The sequence below is a fragment of the Ruditapes philippinarum genome, unplaced genomic scaffold (genome assembly GCF_026571515.1).
Source record: "Ruditapes philippinarum isolate M1 unplaced genomic scaffold, ASM2657151v2 ctg3422_1_1_1_1, whole genome shotgun sequence".
Taxonomy (NCBI): Eukaryota; Metazoa; Mollusca; class Bivalvia; order Venerida; family Veneridae; genus Ruditapes; species Ruditapes philippinarum.
This window is the reverse complement of record NW_026853971.1, coordinates 31386-49069: the sequence shown is the minus strand read 5'-3', so window position 1 is coordinate 49069 and position 17684 is coordinate 31386. Positions and strand designations below refer to the sequence as shown.

At 31.1% G+C, this 17684-nt stretch overlaps 1 protein-coding gene across 3 annotated transcripts in view; it reads right to left on the bottom strand.

Annotated features, from left to right (window-relative positions):
- Positions 1 to 1438: 1438 nt before the first annotated feature.
- Positions 1439 to 17684, bottom strand: part of LOC132738551 (complement C1q-like protein 2) — a 39494-nt gene continuing 23248 nt past the window's right edge. The window contains exons 1-2 of one of the 3 annotated variants that reach the window (XM_060726059.1): positions 5990 to 6456; positions 1439 to 2000 (exon numbers count right to left, since the gene is read on the bottom strand). In XM_060726059.1, the coding sequence (XP_060582042.1) occupies positions 1576 to 2000; positions 5990 to 6341 (777 nt within the window). In that variant the 5' untranslated portion in view covers positions 6342 to 6456 and the 3' untranslated portion in view covers positions 1439 to 1575. Of the gene's footprint in view, positions 2001 to 5989; positions 6457 to 13169; positions 13631 to 17684 lie in introns of those variants that run through there. The other 2 variants (XM_060726058.1, XM_060726060.1) reach the window with 2 other exon arrangements.

Sequence of the window (17684 nt, the reverse complement as noted above, 5' to 3'; positions counted from 1 at the left end):
TTTCAATGTTATGATTCTTTCATCTACAGTATCAACTGAATGTTCAGATGCCTTTAATTGGAAATACATTTATATGCATGTATACTCATCAATAAATTAATATGTGGACAATAAGGCATTGATCTTCTTCTCGTTTGGTGTTTTAAACAGTTTCAGCTCCTAATATTCACGAATTTAACTTCACATTTTTAACGTTTTGAGCTTTACGATTTGACAAAACACTTGTGTAAATGTGCCTTTCTATGTAAGCATTTATGTGATCGGTGTGCTTGCCTTCATTACATCTAGCCAAGAAACAGTTCACAATTTATTTTTGTAATAAGGAATGACATAGATAGTGATCGAAATATTTCAGTTCTGAATTCATCTTTCTCTTTAACAAGAGCAAGAACAACTAGCTATGATTTATTTGAATATTAAACGCATGTGGAAGTGCGTGTGCCTGAGTGTGTTAGTGTAAGAGTGTTTGAGTGAGTTGGTAAGTGAACAAGTGTGTCAATGAAACATATAACAGAGTAAAAATGGAGAAACATCTCTGTACCAAAATGAATTTTCAATAAAAATTAATGCCGTTTCGAAATTGAATATAACACGTTCATCAAATCAAATACATAACAGAAAATAAATTTAAAAAAACGTGTTTCCACAGTTTCTTAAATTATTAGATATAATCAAGAGAATTGCCTTTTACTAGAAAATGAAGTTAATTAACACCCGTTTGTCTGTTATTGTTTGTATGACTCATATTTCTATACATTATTTTGTATGGTTTGTTAATAAAAGCTTGTTTGACACGTTTGTTTTAGACTTTGCATTTCATTTAATAACACAAAGACTCATAAAGCTTCAAACTACCATAAACTTAGCTTAAATCATTTATATGGTTTAAGATATAAGCCATGTTTAATATATGAATCACACAGTAGAATATGACCTGGAAAATGATATCAAGTACTCGTTTTTTATATTTTTGCATTGTAGTAGAACGTTTAACACGGGGCACTTTCGGGGCCCTTTTGAGACAGTGACCCAGCAAATACACACTGTTACAAGTTAAAGATTAAAATATTTTTAAAATGTATAGGCTGGCAGTACTGTAAGGTAATAAAACTGTCCATACTCACACTCATTTGAATGTAAGACGACCTATGACCGATTGATGAGCTATGTTGACCATTAAGCATTAACTATGTTTGCTTTGGTTATTGATCTACATTAGAAGTTTGATAAACATGAACAATATAAATTTTGTTGTTGTTGTTGTTTTTGTTTTTCGTACGCTGTAACAAGCCATAGATACACAAATAGCGTCTTCCCCTCTTTCATCGTTATAGTAGGAATATTTTCTATTCAGTTTGACTTTGAATTAAAATTTAAGTAGAAGAAGGAGCAGCGGTGACAATATATATAACGAAAGACACTATTTGAAATTGTTTATTACCTTTAGAAATTAACTTTCACATATGTGGATGTGTTTGCAATTACCAAAACACAAAAGTCATACAACCCACTCTTTAAATATAATTGTAAAAGTTGTACATTTTAGTTTGTATTCTTCAATTTTTACATACGAAATTAATCTGTATGAATAAGAACTCCTGAAAATGATGTCCAATAGTTTGTGTCACTGTGATATAAAATAGAGCCGCTATTCGGCTCATTTATCACCTTCACCCAAACTCTGTTTCCTGACTGTACTGAGATTGTTGTAGTTAATTTGTAGCAGCAAACACTATAATAGTTGTCTCGATGCCTTGCTACATCCATATATACATTATCAACAACCAATCCAGTATCAATATATTTACTTTGATCAATACATAACTGAACAGTAAACAGATAAATGCCTCCAAGTGGAACAGTAAATACTCCGGTATTAGTATTGTAACTCTCGCCAAGGTTAAGGAGAATGTCAGTGAATACGATGGTAGTGCCAGTAACGGGTTTGTCATTTTTCACGTTCTTCGCGTGAAATGCAATATTTGGTGACACAACTTTATCTGAAATAAGCGTATACAATACATCAATATAACAGTTTTCATAAAATAGAGACAATAATCATATTGTTACGATCATGTATGTAGTTACAACAAAAAACTATCTTGTGTTTCTGGTATAGTATTATTTCTTAATAACTACAAAGCATCTCGTAATTACCAGAAAATTATTTAATAGTTACGGAATCTCGTTATCATTAAAAAATGCATGATAAAGTTTTGTACTTTTTAACTCCAAATGCAGGCGCGAAACCAAGATTTTTATCAGAATATGCCGCAAATATGGGGAAACGGACAAAAGCCCTCCCGGACAAAAGCCCTCCCGTCAAAAAATGACAAGGCGGACAAAAGCCCTCCCGTGAAAATGACAGGGCGGACAAAAGCCCTCCCATGAAAATGACAGGGCGACAAAAAAATTCCCATTAAAATGACTGGGCGGACAAAAGCCCTCCCGTGAAATTGACAAGGCGGACAAAAGCACCCCCCCCCCCCGTAACAAAAATGAATATGTATGTTGAAATGTTGAATACCTGTGTTTTTTTTCAATGAACTCAACATTGAAATTATTACATATATATTTGTTGCTGTTTTCAATTGGCCTTAGTATGTGTATGAGCTAGAACCACCTTTTAATCTGAATATACCTTCCAGAAATGTTAAACAAGGTATCTTTTTACACAAATGCCGTTAAAAACAAAGTCAATTTTAACAGTAATTGACTCATTACAAGGCACATTATATATGTCTTTAACTTTCAAGTTAGATAATTTTAACTTCTTTTCATCATTTATTACTCTATTAATCTTAACTTTACATGGGAGCAATCCTTCGTATCTTCGTGAATAAATATGCACTTACAGATTTTAGCACTTATTATTCAGATGCATGTCAGGAATGCGCTGAAGGTCATACAAACACGCTTATGCCAATGGAAAACAAAAATTTCCATGGTTACAATTTTAAATTTGTTGAGTGCATTGAAATGAAAATATCAACTATTATTCACCTTACATATATGTACTTGCTGCGGGAGGGCTTTTGTCCGCCCTATTATTTTCACGGGCGGGCTTTTGTCCGCCAAGTCATTTTTACGAGAGGGCTTTTGTCCGCCCTGTTACTTTCACGGGAGAGCTTTTGTCCGCCTTGTCATTTTCACGGGATGGCTTTTGTCCGCCTTGTCACTTTTTGACGGGAGGGCTTTTGTCCGGGAGGGCTTTTGTCCTACACTCGCAAATATGGGGTGCATGCGATACAAATTCAAAAGGCGGTTTATCTAGTTATATTGACCTGTCAATTATGAAAATATTAAAGCACTCACTTAGATATTCGAGTTCACTTCGATTCGTTCGTATAGATTACGAGAATTAATTTGAGTATATGACTAAATGTTATATATATAGTGCGTTAACTGGAGTACAGGTATTAGTACCCGCACTCCATAGCATGCCAATTGATTGGCTCATTTTTGCTTGGGTTTACTTATTGTGACGGCAGAGAAATGGAAAGCGATAGAAATGTCATATTCAAATGCTCGTTCATTGGTCTTTTTTTTGCTGGGGTTTCATATTGTAATAACAGTCAGGGAACGGGTTTTATGTTTGACTATGATTCAAAAGAGAAAGAACATCAAAACACTCGGCAATCTGATAAATACTTAGGGGCTACGCCCCCTCATAAAAATCAGATAGCTTCGTGTTCCGATGCTCTTTTTTTGCTTATAAACCGGTAGTTAACCTTATTGCGCTATAACGGTCAGTTTAACTTTTTCATCGGAAGAAATAAAATTTTATCACATCTTACTGCGTGCATCTCCGGAAGTTTACCGATCATTTATCGAAGATTAATATATTGTTTGCAATGGCCGTGTAATAAGTATGCAAATGACAGGTTAACAAGATCAAATAATTCTTGTTGACTATACAATACAGGTGCAGTTCAAGGAATTTTTCAATAGGGGATCATCACAAAATATTAATAAGGGAAGTAAGGTGTTCTTATAATGTATTGAACATGCTTAAATGTGAACATACATGTCAAAATAAAACTACTTAATAAGACCTGTTTTAGTTATACTAGATTAAAGAATATGCTTCACATTTTTACTTTGATATTAACACAAATAAAAATAGATTTCTTTATACCCGAAATAGGAAAGCTTTTTTATGTAAATGATAATTAAAGTATCATCTTCGAATGTTTTTAAATTCAAAATTTTATTATGTGAAATTCTGCTTAAACCGATGCTAGTGGCGTGGACGGTAACTTCCACTTTCAAGTACCATTCATATACATGCCAAATACAGTGCTGGGGGGGGGCGTGAGGGATATTGCAACTTTTCATTATCCCTCATGTACAACTCAATCAAGCCGAGTCTGCAATTTTAATGTAATTTTGTTATGATTTATGCTTCCAAGGGATCACATTTTTTTCCAGATTTTTAATTATAATTTATGTGAGATGAAACCAACAGTTCGAAGCTGTGATTCACGACTCAACGAATAATTTGAGTATTTGTAAATGATAATTATTAACTGTCACCGTGAAGACAAAATATATTTTGTGTTTAAGAGCACAAGAATAAATAAAAGATCAGAGATGCAGCAGTACTAGGGACGTAAATTTGCCAACATTCGCAGTACCAGTACGGACTAGATTTCATTTCGATGCTGTACCAGTACTTTTATTTTGGAAGTCATAAAATTCCAGTACAATTACCAGTACTCATTCATTTGCCATGTTTTACGTAAAGAAATATTAATGTTAAGCCATTAAGTGATGTTAATTTTTACTACGAACTGGAAATGTAACGAAATATCAACAATGACCTCAATCACGGCGTTTATATCTGAAAGAAAATTACTGATGAATCATTTAATTGTTCTTATATATGAAGGATAATCTGAACTTTCTTAATTTCGTGGGCATGAAATTCCGTGTTTTCGTCATTAGACATTTCCATGTGTTCTTAAATTCGTTGATTGTATATTCTGCCAAAATTAAAAATTAAGTTACAGTTCTAAATGAGATATTGATGAAACATTATGCGTATTTTCGCTTTCCGTATATTATTTTAAAGTTACCTTTTTACTGCAGTAAAACATATTAATCGTATTTTCAACGATTTCTTGTCACATAACTTTCTTCTTTATTATAATACAAAATACTAATTGATAGATTATTTTGTAAGTTATAAAAAAGGAAAGGTATGTATCAAACATAATTTCCACGTTTTTTTCTCTATAAAACAGGATTTAGTTTCCTTAGTGCTAGGAAAATTATCAATTTTCAGTCCCGCAACTCATGAAACATTTTTCATAACACTCGATGAAAATAGATCCTTTATTCATAAAAAAAATCACTATCCTCTGCACTCTTGAACACCAGATGTAAAAATTTTCATGAGTCCCGTAGCCACGAGTGCAAATATAGATCTTGAGTTCATGAGTGAAATATAACTTGATCTTACATGCAAAGGGAAACAAATTTTCCGTTTATTTTATGTTTTTAGGGGTTTTAAATCATGTTCACTGATTTTTGCCGCGTAACAACATTAGCTCTCATTCATGACGTCAACAAGACATAAAGTCAATTGTTCTTGTTGAAAAATTATTCTGCAAAATTTTACTCTTTTTTAATTTTTAAAATGATATGCATATATTCATGTGTGTGCTTCTTGTTTTCCTCTTATAAAGATATTTTCTTTTTATCTGCATTTAGATATAGAATCTAAATAAGCTACAGTGAAACTTGTATTTTATTATTTCACTGTCAAATTATCAAAATGTAATTTCACTTATCACTAAAAAGCATGTTATAATACAGTTTATTTTACACAAATATGATAACCGATACCTATTCAAACCAATGACTGATGCATCTTCTTGCAAAAAAAGAATTTATATAAATATTTGCGTTCTTTTAAATCAAGATTTCTTTTTTAAATAAAAATTAATCATTCTTAGAGTAAAGAAATAATAATAAAATAGATTACCTTTAAGGTCTTGCAGTGCTTGCATATTTTTGTCTAACTCGTTCTTTGCTTTCTCCTGCAACGTGATAAGACTTGCTTTACTGGTTTCTTGCAAGGTGACCAGGTTTGTCTTACTGTTTTCTTGCATTTCTTCTATTTCACCTTTCCAAGTGGTTGTATCTTCCTTGAGCTTAGCTAATGCCCCGGTAACTCTAGCTTCTATGTCATCTAAGTGTTTTTTCATATTTTCAACAAGAATTTCTGTCCTGACCATCTTTTCTAGCAGTTTTTCCTCATAGTGGAATTTGGAGCAGTGTGGCTCTGAGGAGCATGCAGTAATCACAGTTAGAAGTATTATTAAATATGTTTCCATGTTGACAACTTAATAATACTGAATCATTTGGCTTCTCAGCACAGTATCGTATGAATTCAACAATTCCGATTTGAAAACGGATTAAGACTGAACTGTGTGTGGTCTTAGGATGTCTATTATTTACTTTAATTTAGATTTTTAACGGTTGTCACAGTGGTTATTTCAATTTATTAAGTTAAATTATATAAATAGGGTAACATTTGTGACAATTTATATTTCGGTAATGTTTGTTCAGACAAAATAATATTGTTTGTTTCTAAGTAATTGATGTCTGTTTCAAAAGGTATATGTTAATGTAAATGCTACGATCGCAATAAATCCTTCTTTTAAAGACTGGGCTTTAATAAATAGAGAATAAATGCTTTGATATTGCAATGGCCATTATAACACTGTCACATAAAATACATGAAATGAACGGATACCAGACAGACTACCGGAATTCATGAGAATAATTGCTCAACTAGAGAATATCATTCAGACACTTAATCTTGTAAATTAAATTAAAATGTAGGATCATTTAAATAAAGTTATTTATTTTCCTGTCTTTTTCATTTTCATCACAAATTGATGGATATAATAAAATAAATTAGATTAAAGAATACACAAAAAAAAATTAATATTTATTTTTGAAATAACAACAAAACAGTTCACAGCCTCATTTGATAAACACATGCATGCATAATGCGTGCATAATACATAATGTTATTCAAACGAAAAAAGTCACTGGCTGAATACTATATAGATTATAATAAGACATGAAAACAAGATCAACAAGGAAGGACAATATGAGTAATGTTTAGCTATGATAGCCTTTTCAATCTGTCGAACAGAATTGTGCTCATTTGTAGCCATTTTAATGGTTCAGACTGCAAAATCACAAATATGAAGACAACTTTAGTATACAAAACATTTCTGGCTATACTAAACGTCATCCTAGTCATCTTATTATTTTCATCATCGCCGTCATCATCTTCATTATCATCATCATAAGCAGCATGCTCATAATACATGTAATCCATAGTTTGTGCTATTTAATGTTTTGGTAAGCGTTTTTAAGGGTGTGTTCAAATATGGGTGCATTTAGAACGTTATGTTGTTCAAAATTGCGAATACTAAGCAACCAATTACCATGGTCTACTAGTATATTCGGTACTTTGATTTTAATTTAAATGTATCATTTTCAAGACCCAAAATTTCATGTACCTCATTCTTTTACAGTTTGTTTTAATAATTAAATAGAAGATATTTGTTTGTTTTGCATATAAGATCGAAATTTATTATATACTTATATAAATGAAATATTGTAAAATATTGATGAACAAACATATATTTGCATTTTCTGTATTTTCATAGTAAAACTTTAATTTTTTAAATGCATTGAATGCTGTATTTTCATTTGTGTCTGGTCAGACTTCTTTTTTCTTTATAACGCAAATACACAACATTATAAGAGAGGTTTTTGAATTATATGGTCACAAAAAGTACACAATAAATCTACATGTATTTCAAGTCCTGTTCTACAGATACAGGAATATTTTCATTGTGTGATATAAAAATTCTCACATTTTAGTTGTAGCTACCGCCATTCGTGATTTTAAAAATAATCGTACCACTCAATGAAAAAAATAGCTTTTATTTATAAACAAAATACTAAATAATTCTCTATACATTTCACTCGTGAACACCAGATGGTATATTTTCGTGAGTGTCGTAGCCACGAGTGGAAACATAGGGCTGGTGTTTGCGAGTTAAATATATTTTGATCTTACATGCAAAAAAACAAATGTTCTATTTATTTAATAAGTTTGAGGGTATTTAAATCATGTTTACTGATTTTTGCCGAGTAACAAGATGCTCTTTCGTTCATAACAAAACATGGCGTTACATTGTTCTTGTTGAAAAATAATATTGTAAAATTTTATTACATTTCTTGACTGATGCATCTTCTTACAAAACAATTTATGTAAAAATAATCTTTTTTTTTTATCTATTTTTTTAACATTCTGGATTCACTTTATTGTTTGAATTAAGCAAAGCAATCATTATTAGGTAAAATAAGAACTTTCAAGCCATTTACTGCTTGCATATGATAATTTTGTTTAGCTCAAGGTTTGCTTTAATATTAAAGTTAATCATTATTTCAGTAAAGCAATCACGATAAGATAAGATAAGACAAGACAGACCACCTTTCAGGTCTTGCACTGGTTGCATACTTTTGTTCAGCTCGCTCTTTGCTTTTTTTCCCGCAGCGTGGTAAGGTTTGCCTTACTGTTTTCTTGCATTGCCTCTATTTCACCTTTCCAAGTAGCTGTATCTTCGTTTAGTTTGGCTATTGCCCCTGTAACTCTAGCTTCTATGTCATCTATTTGTTTCTTCATGTTTTCAACAAGAATTTCTGTCCTGATCATCTTTTCTAGCAATTTTTCCTCATAGTGAAATTTGGAGCACTGTGGCTCCGAGGAGCATGCATCAATCACAGTTATAAGTAAAAGTAAATGTTTTCATGATGGCAAATAAATAACACTGAATAATACTGAATCGATTGGCCTCTCAGGACAGTATCTTAGTATTAATTGATTTGAACACGGATTAACACTGAAATATGTACCGAAGCGTTTGGTCTAAGAATGCATATCATTTACTTTAATTAAGAATTTTACGGTTGCCACAGAGTTCATGCCAATCTATTAAGCTAAATAATACGAACGGATTAACAATTATAGCATTTGATGTTTCGGTACAAAATCATATTGTTTGTCCTCCTAATTAAAGTTGTTGGTTTTAAAAGGCAAATGTTAGAGTTAATGCTACGATCGCAATAGATCCTTCATTTAATGACTTTATTTATAAAAAGAGATTAAATGCTTTTATATTGCAACGGGCATTATAACACTGCCTCATAGAATACATGAAATGAACGGATACCAGATAGACTTCCAGAATTCATGAGACTTATTGCTCAACTACAGAATATCCTTAAGACACTTAATATTGTAGATTTAATTAAAATGTAGGCTCATTTAAATTATGTATTTATTTTTCCTGTCTTTTCAATTTCATCACAAATTGATGGTTAGAATGAAATAAATTAGATTTTAGAAAGAAAAAAAACATTAATATTTATTTTTGTAATGACAACAAAACAGCTCACAACCTCATTTGATAAACACATACACGCATAATGCGTGCATTGTACATTATTTTACACAAGCAAGAAAAATGACACTAGCTGATGGACTATATAATGCTTATACGTGTAAATTATAATAAAACAATGAAAGTCAACTCAGCTTAAGAAATATATAAAACATATCATTGTTTATCTTTATATTGATATTGTATGGCATTATTGACCTGAGACTCACGAGTTGTTAACACGTAGTTGCAAGTTCCAATCTTGGACAAACCTTTTGTATAGTATTCATTAAGTGAACAATGAGTTGATAAATTTAGCATATCTGAATTTTCATGATTTTGATAAATACATATTTTTCCATTTCATTTAATCAATATGTACGACTTTACATAGTGGTTCGCATGAATAACATGTAATTGTCAAGTTTTGCTAATCAAATTCATACAAAGAAAAAAACTAAACCAAAAAAAATCATCATTTGAATCGGACACACAGTCTTCAATTTGGAAGAACATGTAACTGAAAGTCTATCACCTTGTCACCTAGGCTAGTAAAGAAAGTGATATGTTGTTTCTTTTAAGTTAATATACATATACCGTTGCACCATACATTAAATTGGGTATATTTAAATTTTACTCCGGAATCCGCTAAATACCGAAAAAAGCTCAATGAACACGTACATGACTCAGGCAAACATTGCCAAAGAAAAATAACATATTATGCTTTGGTGGGATTGAGTCACACAGGTTAACTCCTTTTTCAAGATTTACATATAGATGACAACGCCAGATGGCCAGGTTGAATAGTTAGATAGATAGATACTTGATTTGATTGAAACTGTTAAAGAGAGACAATGAAAATATGCAACATCTATTACGCCCTCTAGCACCGGCTAAAGTGGTATTTTATCTTCATCATTTACGTGCTGAAATCAATGATCTTGAAAGACCAGAAAAAATATCAAACCTTTAATCTTTGGCACAATTTGTATATTAATTGGCGATTTCATAAAACTTGTCCAAAGAAAACGTATTTGACCTATCACTATTAAAGAGACTTATAATTGACAAGAATGAAATATAAAATCCGAAATCTTCTGAATCGTCTAAAATTTTCTAGTACCTCCCCGAGGAGATCAATACAATTTGACTGAAATCAGGTCTAGGTTCATAATTTTCTTTTATCAGACTAAAAGTTATAAAGAAGTTTCATCTCTTAAATATTCGACTTTGACCATCAACAATGAGATAACTTATGTATAGGGAGGACATGAAATTTGACATCCAAAACATTGCATCACATGACCCACTTCCTGCAAAACGTATGCTTTTAATACACAAAGTGATAAATCATTTCATGAACTTAAAAAGGGCTTTGACAAATGCGCCTATATTAGAATTTCCAACATAATTTGATCAATTTATTCTAGATTGCGTTTTTTTCTGATTGTAATGATGGATAAGAAAAAGTTATAGATTATTATAGTAAATGTTTTACCATGTAAAAGCTGTATTACCTTAAGCGGATTACTCGGAGGCATATCCCATATATACATGTATGTATTCATACAATTTGATATATCGTGAAATAATTTATCGAAGGGCATACCAAATTTGTGCCTGCTGATGTGGTAATTAAAACGTTTTAAACTAATTTATGTTTCGAAGGAATGGCACGTGTGGACATACATCAACTGAAAAAGGGAGAACGTAGGCCTAGTGGTAAAGGTGTCTGCCTCTCAACCCAGGGACCATGGGATCGAACCATAATCGGGTCACGATCATGTTTCTTCATATGACATCAGTACTGGTTTGTTGAAGGAAGCGGTTTCAAAAGTGATTAACATAAGTTGCAAGAACTTGTTTTGCAATCGAGCATAAATAAATATGTTTAAAAAAGCTGAGAAAAGAACCACACCAACCGTTGAACTTCACGAATAAAAGACAAAGTGTGCGTGCGTGTGTGCGTGTGTGCGTGCGTGTGTGTGTGCAATATTATGTTAGCGTTTATATGTTCGTAAAAACGACGAAAAACACTTCACAACATATGTTTATAATTTATAATTTAACTGGCATTAATAACTATCATTAGACTGAATTATTCTTTATTGTAAAATAAATTTCAAACAGGCAAACACCTTTAAAATTAAATTTAATATTAAGTGCTGATGCATATAAGATTTTATAACAACCAGAGAAAGAACAACCAGCTGTGTTTAAAAAAAATTAATGAATGTGCATGATCCTTTGAGTGAGTGGTTTTTCTGAATAAAAATGTATGAAACCTCTCTGTTCCCAATTGAACTTTCATAACTGATTTCGTATCCAAAATTGAGTATTTGAGATTCGTGATAGCTTCTCTGAAAAGAAGTCTGGAAAAAAAACTGCTGTCACATTTTCTGAAATTATTCATTTTTTTTCCAAGAGTGTTTTACTATCTTTTACTAGAAACTGAATTTATTTTACATCCGTATGTCTGTTATTGCTTGAATGATTCATATTTTATACATGATTTTGTATGGTTTGTTAATAAAAGCTTTTTATACACCTCTGTTTTAGACTTTACGTTAAATTTCATGAAACATAGACGCATACGCCATCCAGCTAACTTAAACTTAGCTTATATTTAGCAAGTTTAGTAAATGTATTATATAACTTCCACATATATTCCTTGATCCAATGCATGTATCATATAGTCAAATACGACCAGTTAGAAGAATAACCTTTTGTTTTAAAGGAACGTATATTATAATAATCTTTTGAGGTTCTGATCCAGCAAAATTTAATCAAGTAAAATTTGGATACAATGTACTTCAGTTATTCATTATAAGCTGACGATACAAATTTAACTTGGTAATCAAGCTGAACTTCCGGAAATAATGTTCATGGTAGACAGTAAAATATTTCTTACATTTTTCAACCTTCCTATGGAGGATTGATGAATACTGTTGACCACTACCTGTGTTTACTGTAAAATTACTTATCTTCTCTTTAAGTTTGATAATCACGGCCAATATCATTTTGGCTTTTTTCGTACGTTGTAACAAATCATACAAACACATACCCCTCTTCCCTTATTGAATAAGGAATATATTTTACTGGTTTACAAATTAAAGAAATTAAGTAGAAAAAGGAGCAGCGGAAACAATATTTTTATGAGTTTTAAAAATGTAACAACTGGGGCTCTTGAGTGGCATATAATTAACTACTGTTGTTCAAGATTATAATTTAAGTGTGAAATATGAATAATAACTGGTGCTCGTAAGTGAAATACATGTTTAATTGGATCTTACAGGTACGGGCTTATAGGTTTTCTATTGTTTTACATACATATTTTTTATTAAGATAATTTGATAAGATTTGAAAATTATTATTACATCTAAACATATGTGTGTGTTTGCAACATTTTTTCACATTTTTACATTCATTTAATTGAGTGTAGACGGCCTGCTGACATTTCCATTTGTTTATGATTGATGTTCTTATCAAAATTGTTCGTCCGACCGCCATTGAAACAATTGTTCATTTTTTGTGTGAAAATATACCATATAAATTATTGCAAGTAATTATAATATTTTTTTAAATATTATATAAAAGTAAGCACCGTTATCAAGCGAAAACAAAATAGACGAATTTCAGTTAAAACACTATGATTGATACATTCCAAACGTTTAAGTATAATCAAGTCAATGCTATATTTCTTCTTATGTATCCGTCAATTTTAACATACTGAATTAATCTGTATGAATAAGAACTCCGGAGAATGATGTCCAATAGTTGTTTTCACTGTGATATAAAATTTGATCGCTTCCCGACCGAGATATCACCTTCACCCAAACTTTGTTACCTGACTGTACTGAGATTGTTGTAGTTAACTTGTAGCAGCAAACACTGCTATAGTTGTCTTGATACCTTGCAATATCCATATAAACGCCATCAACGACCAATCCATAGTCAATATATTTATTATTATGAATACATAACTGTAAACAGATAAATGCCTCCAAGTGGAACAGTAAATACTCCAGTATCAGTATTGTAACTCTCGCCAAGGTTAAGAACAATGTCAGTGAATACAATGGTATCGCCATTTGTGGGATTGCTATTTTTCCTGTTCTTCGCATGAAAGGCAATATTTGGTGACACAACTTTATCTGAAATAAGCCAATATGTGTAAAAAAAAACAAACGTCAGCATAGCGGTTTTCACAAAAACCGAATAGAGACAGAAAACATATTGTGTGGAATAGTTTTATTGTTGCGACAAAAACCTCTAGTATAGAACTATCTCGTAATAGCTACAAAATATCTCGTAGTTTCCACAAAATTATCTTTTAGTAACGGAATATTTATCTCGCTATCATAATAAAATCCATGATAAAATTTAGTACTTCTTGACTTCAAATACAGGCGCGGAACCAGGATTTTACCAGAGTATGCCACAAATATGTGGTAGTACAAATTCAAAAGGGGGTTTGTAAAGTTATAACAGGAAACTTCGTAAAGTTATAACAAGAAATTTATCTCATGTTAATCTCGTTGTAACAACTGTAGTGTCGTATTACCATACAAAAAAATCGAGATATTTATTCAATTATTACCAGATAATGAGAACAATAAAAATAAATATTTGTTGACTTCAAAATTTTACCATTACATGTTTAAATGTTGAATACTGCCTAAGCCGGTGCTAGGGTACGGGGACAGTAGCTTACATTTGCCAGTACTGTCAATGAACAGGCTCTGTAACATCGCACTTTGGGGTCAAACACACAGAGTGCGTGACGCACTTTGGGGTCCAATTTTAACCCCAAAGGAACATATGCATTTTTTAACATCAGGCAAACGACCGCACTTTGGGGTCATAGAAAATTGATGTTCATTATGTTTTAAATAATATACTGTAGTCAAAGACAATGGTAAACAAAAAATCAAGGTATAAAATAGACACAAACATGTGCCATGAATTATAGTAGAATCAATAGGGATTTAATGATCTTGATTAGTAAGTGAAGAACTTCTACCAAATAAATCACCAATCAATTTTAAGCTTAAAATATTTTTTCTTAAATTTTCTATTTATTTTAAAAGAATGTACACATTTCATTAACTTCATTGTTTTTAGCTAAATGCATTATTTTCCCTTTTTTCATTTACACATTTTATAGAAATATGATATGTCTTAGCATAGACAAAGGTATAAATTCTGGGAAATCTTAGTAAGACATTTCAGTAAAAAATGTTCCTGATAATATGTTGAAAAAGCCATTTATTTAGCTAAATGTGACATATAAGAAACATGACTAGGTGTAGATGCGGCTTTAAGTAGTAGTTAGTATAGGCAGTACTAAAGATATCAACTATTTAAGTAGTCGCACATTAAGAGCGGCGCTTCAGAATAATGTAAAATCCTCACTGGGGTATAGAGGGGATTGTGGGGTATCGATCCCCCAGAGGGTTAAAAATAACGTTTTAAAGGTCCATTATGCTTTTATTTGTTTTTCTTAAAAGCTTCTTCATTTTGATGTTCTTTTATATTATCCAAAAAATACACATTGGCCAATTACCTGAACCATCTTTTTCATTTGTGATGAGTACAGTTAAAGTGAATTAGTATTTTAATAATAATAATAATAATAATAATAAAATCTTTATTTATAGAAGGTAACATACAAAGTTTACACAGTAAGAAGTATACTTATTTTCAGTATGGCCTTCTGATTTAACAATAACAAAAAATAAAAGGTAGATCTATACAAAATTTAAAATCTTTTTGTATAAACAAAAAACAAAAACAAAAATATCTATATTATATTCTTGAATGTAAAGGTTAGATATTTTTATTTATTCATCCGACTGACACTCATATTAATTATAGTAATTGTAGATAAACTCGAAGTGATTTATAAAAAAGGAGAAAAAAGAATCATATCAGCATTTACAACAATTAAAATATAAATTGGTCAATTTTCATCATGTATCTAACTGTAGACTCGGAAAATAAATTTTACAGGTGTTTTTGAAGGAATGTAAAGTCGAACATTGTTTGATAGTAATAGGTAATTAATTCCAAACGTCAATACTGAAATAAGAAAAAAGAATCCTTTAAATAATTTGTATGAGGTATACTTTTCAGAACAAGATCTTTATGCGCGATTAAGCGAAAATTGTGTAATTTATTGTGAGAGAAACTAAAAATTTCACTCATATATAACGGTGCCAGATTGTTTAAAGATTTATACACCATTATTGCTGTGTGGTATTTCACTCTAAAATTGAATTTCAGCCATTTAAGTTTATTAAAAAGATCTAATGTTGGTGAACGTATTGGTCTATTAAGTATAATTTTTGCAGCTCTTTTTTGAATTGAGTTTACTTTATTGATGTATGAGTATGTGTCCTTTCCCCATACCGTACAACAATAGTCAAGCACAGGAAGAATGTACGCGTTGTAATATATCTTTTTTACTTCGTCAGTAAGGTAAAAAAATGATATGTTTGAAGAGGGCAATTTTTGTATTTAGTTTTTTGCAAACAGAGTCTTTTTGATAATGCCAGTTTAATGCTTATCTCAATCTCAATGAAACCAAGCCCGCTACATTATCAATTGTGTCATTTTGTACTTTCTTAAGGGATTCCCTTTCTCTCTATTTTTTTAAATACATGTACGGATCAAGACTTTTTCACTTGAGGATCATAAAATATTGCAAAGGGAAATCAAGTGTACTTACATTGTATTGACTATGCTTAAATGTGAACACAAAACTAAACTCCTGATAAGAAGTACTTAATACCTGTTATAGTTCTGCTAAATGACATTCTTCACATTTTTGCCTTGATATCAACACAAATGAAATTAGATTTCTTTTCCCCGAAATAAAAACGCTTCCTTATGCAATTCACGAATAAAGTTTCATCTGTGAATGTTTCGTAATTCAAAATTTTGTCTAATATAATATTGAATTCTGCTTATGACGGTGCCTAGGGGCGTGGACGGTCACTTTCACTTTCAAGTACCATTTATGAATATGTTCAATCAAATCAATCATTTAACAGTGTCATTTTTTGCCGTTTTAGACGATCTTTGTGGTTTGGTTAGTTCTATATTTTATGCAGTCATATTATAATCACCTAAACCTTTTCATGTTAATAATGCATTATACAATCAACAAACGTTAGAGCCGGCATTAGGGGAGTTAAACTGTATCAAAGAAACTATGCGGGTCTTAATTTTATTTGATGCGCGATGAAATCAACACATCAAAGCTGCGAGACACGTCTCATTATTTGTTAATGAAAATTATTAATTGTCACCGAGGAGGCAAAATATTTATTACGTTGAAGAACATAGATGCGTCAGAACTAGGGTTGTGATAGTAGTACAAGTACCAGTATTTGCCATCTTGTGCATAAGCGGTACTAAATTTCGATGCAGTACCAGAACTTTTATTTTGGAAATCATTAAAATCATTACCAGTACACATTCGTTTACCATGTATTATGTAAATAAATATTGTTAAGCGATAAAAATAACGGAAACAATTTTTATATCATACATCTATCAACAAGATACTGATTCTGGAAAAAATATCTGCTGTAAAAAAATATTCTTGATAAGTGCTGTACGTTTTTACTACGAACTCGAAGTGTAACGAAATATCCACCATGACCCCAACCACGGCGTTAAGCCGTTAATATCTGAAAATTGCAGCTACGTTATTTCATTGTAATATATGAAGGATAATATGAATTTACGTAATGTCGTGGGCATGAAATTCCGTGTTTTCGTCATTAAAGACATTTCTGTGTGCTCTTATATTCGTAGATTGTTTTGTCTGTTCTGCCAAAGGATAAAAAAATAATAATGTAATACAAAAAATATCTTAATATTGAAATATTGATGAAACCAAATGCGTATTTCCGCTTTCCCGTATTTTAATTTAAACATACCTTTTTATTGCAGTGAAACATATTATTCATATTTTCACTGATTTCTTGTCATATAAGTTTCTTCTTAATTACAATACAAACTACTAAATGACAGATCTTGAATTGTAAGGTATAAAAAAGAGAAAAAGTATATAATAATCAGAATTTCCGTGTGTTTTTTTTTTCTATAAAAAAACCAAGATTTGTTTTCCTTTTGTGCTATGACAATTATCATATTTCAGTCCTGGTTGCCGCCACCTATGAAACATTTTTCATAAAA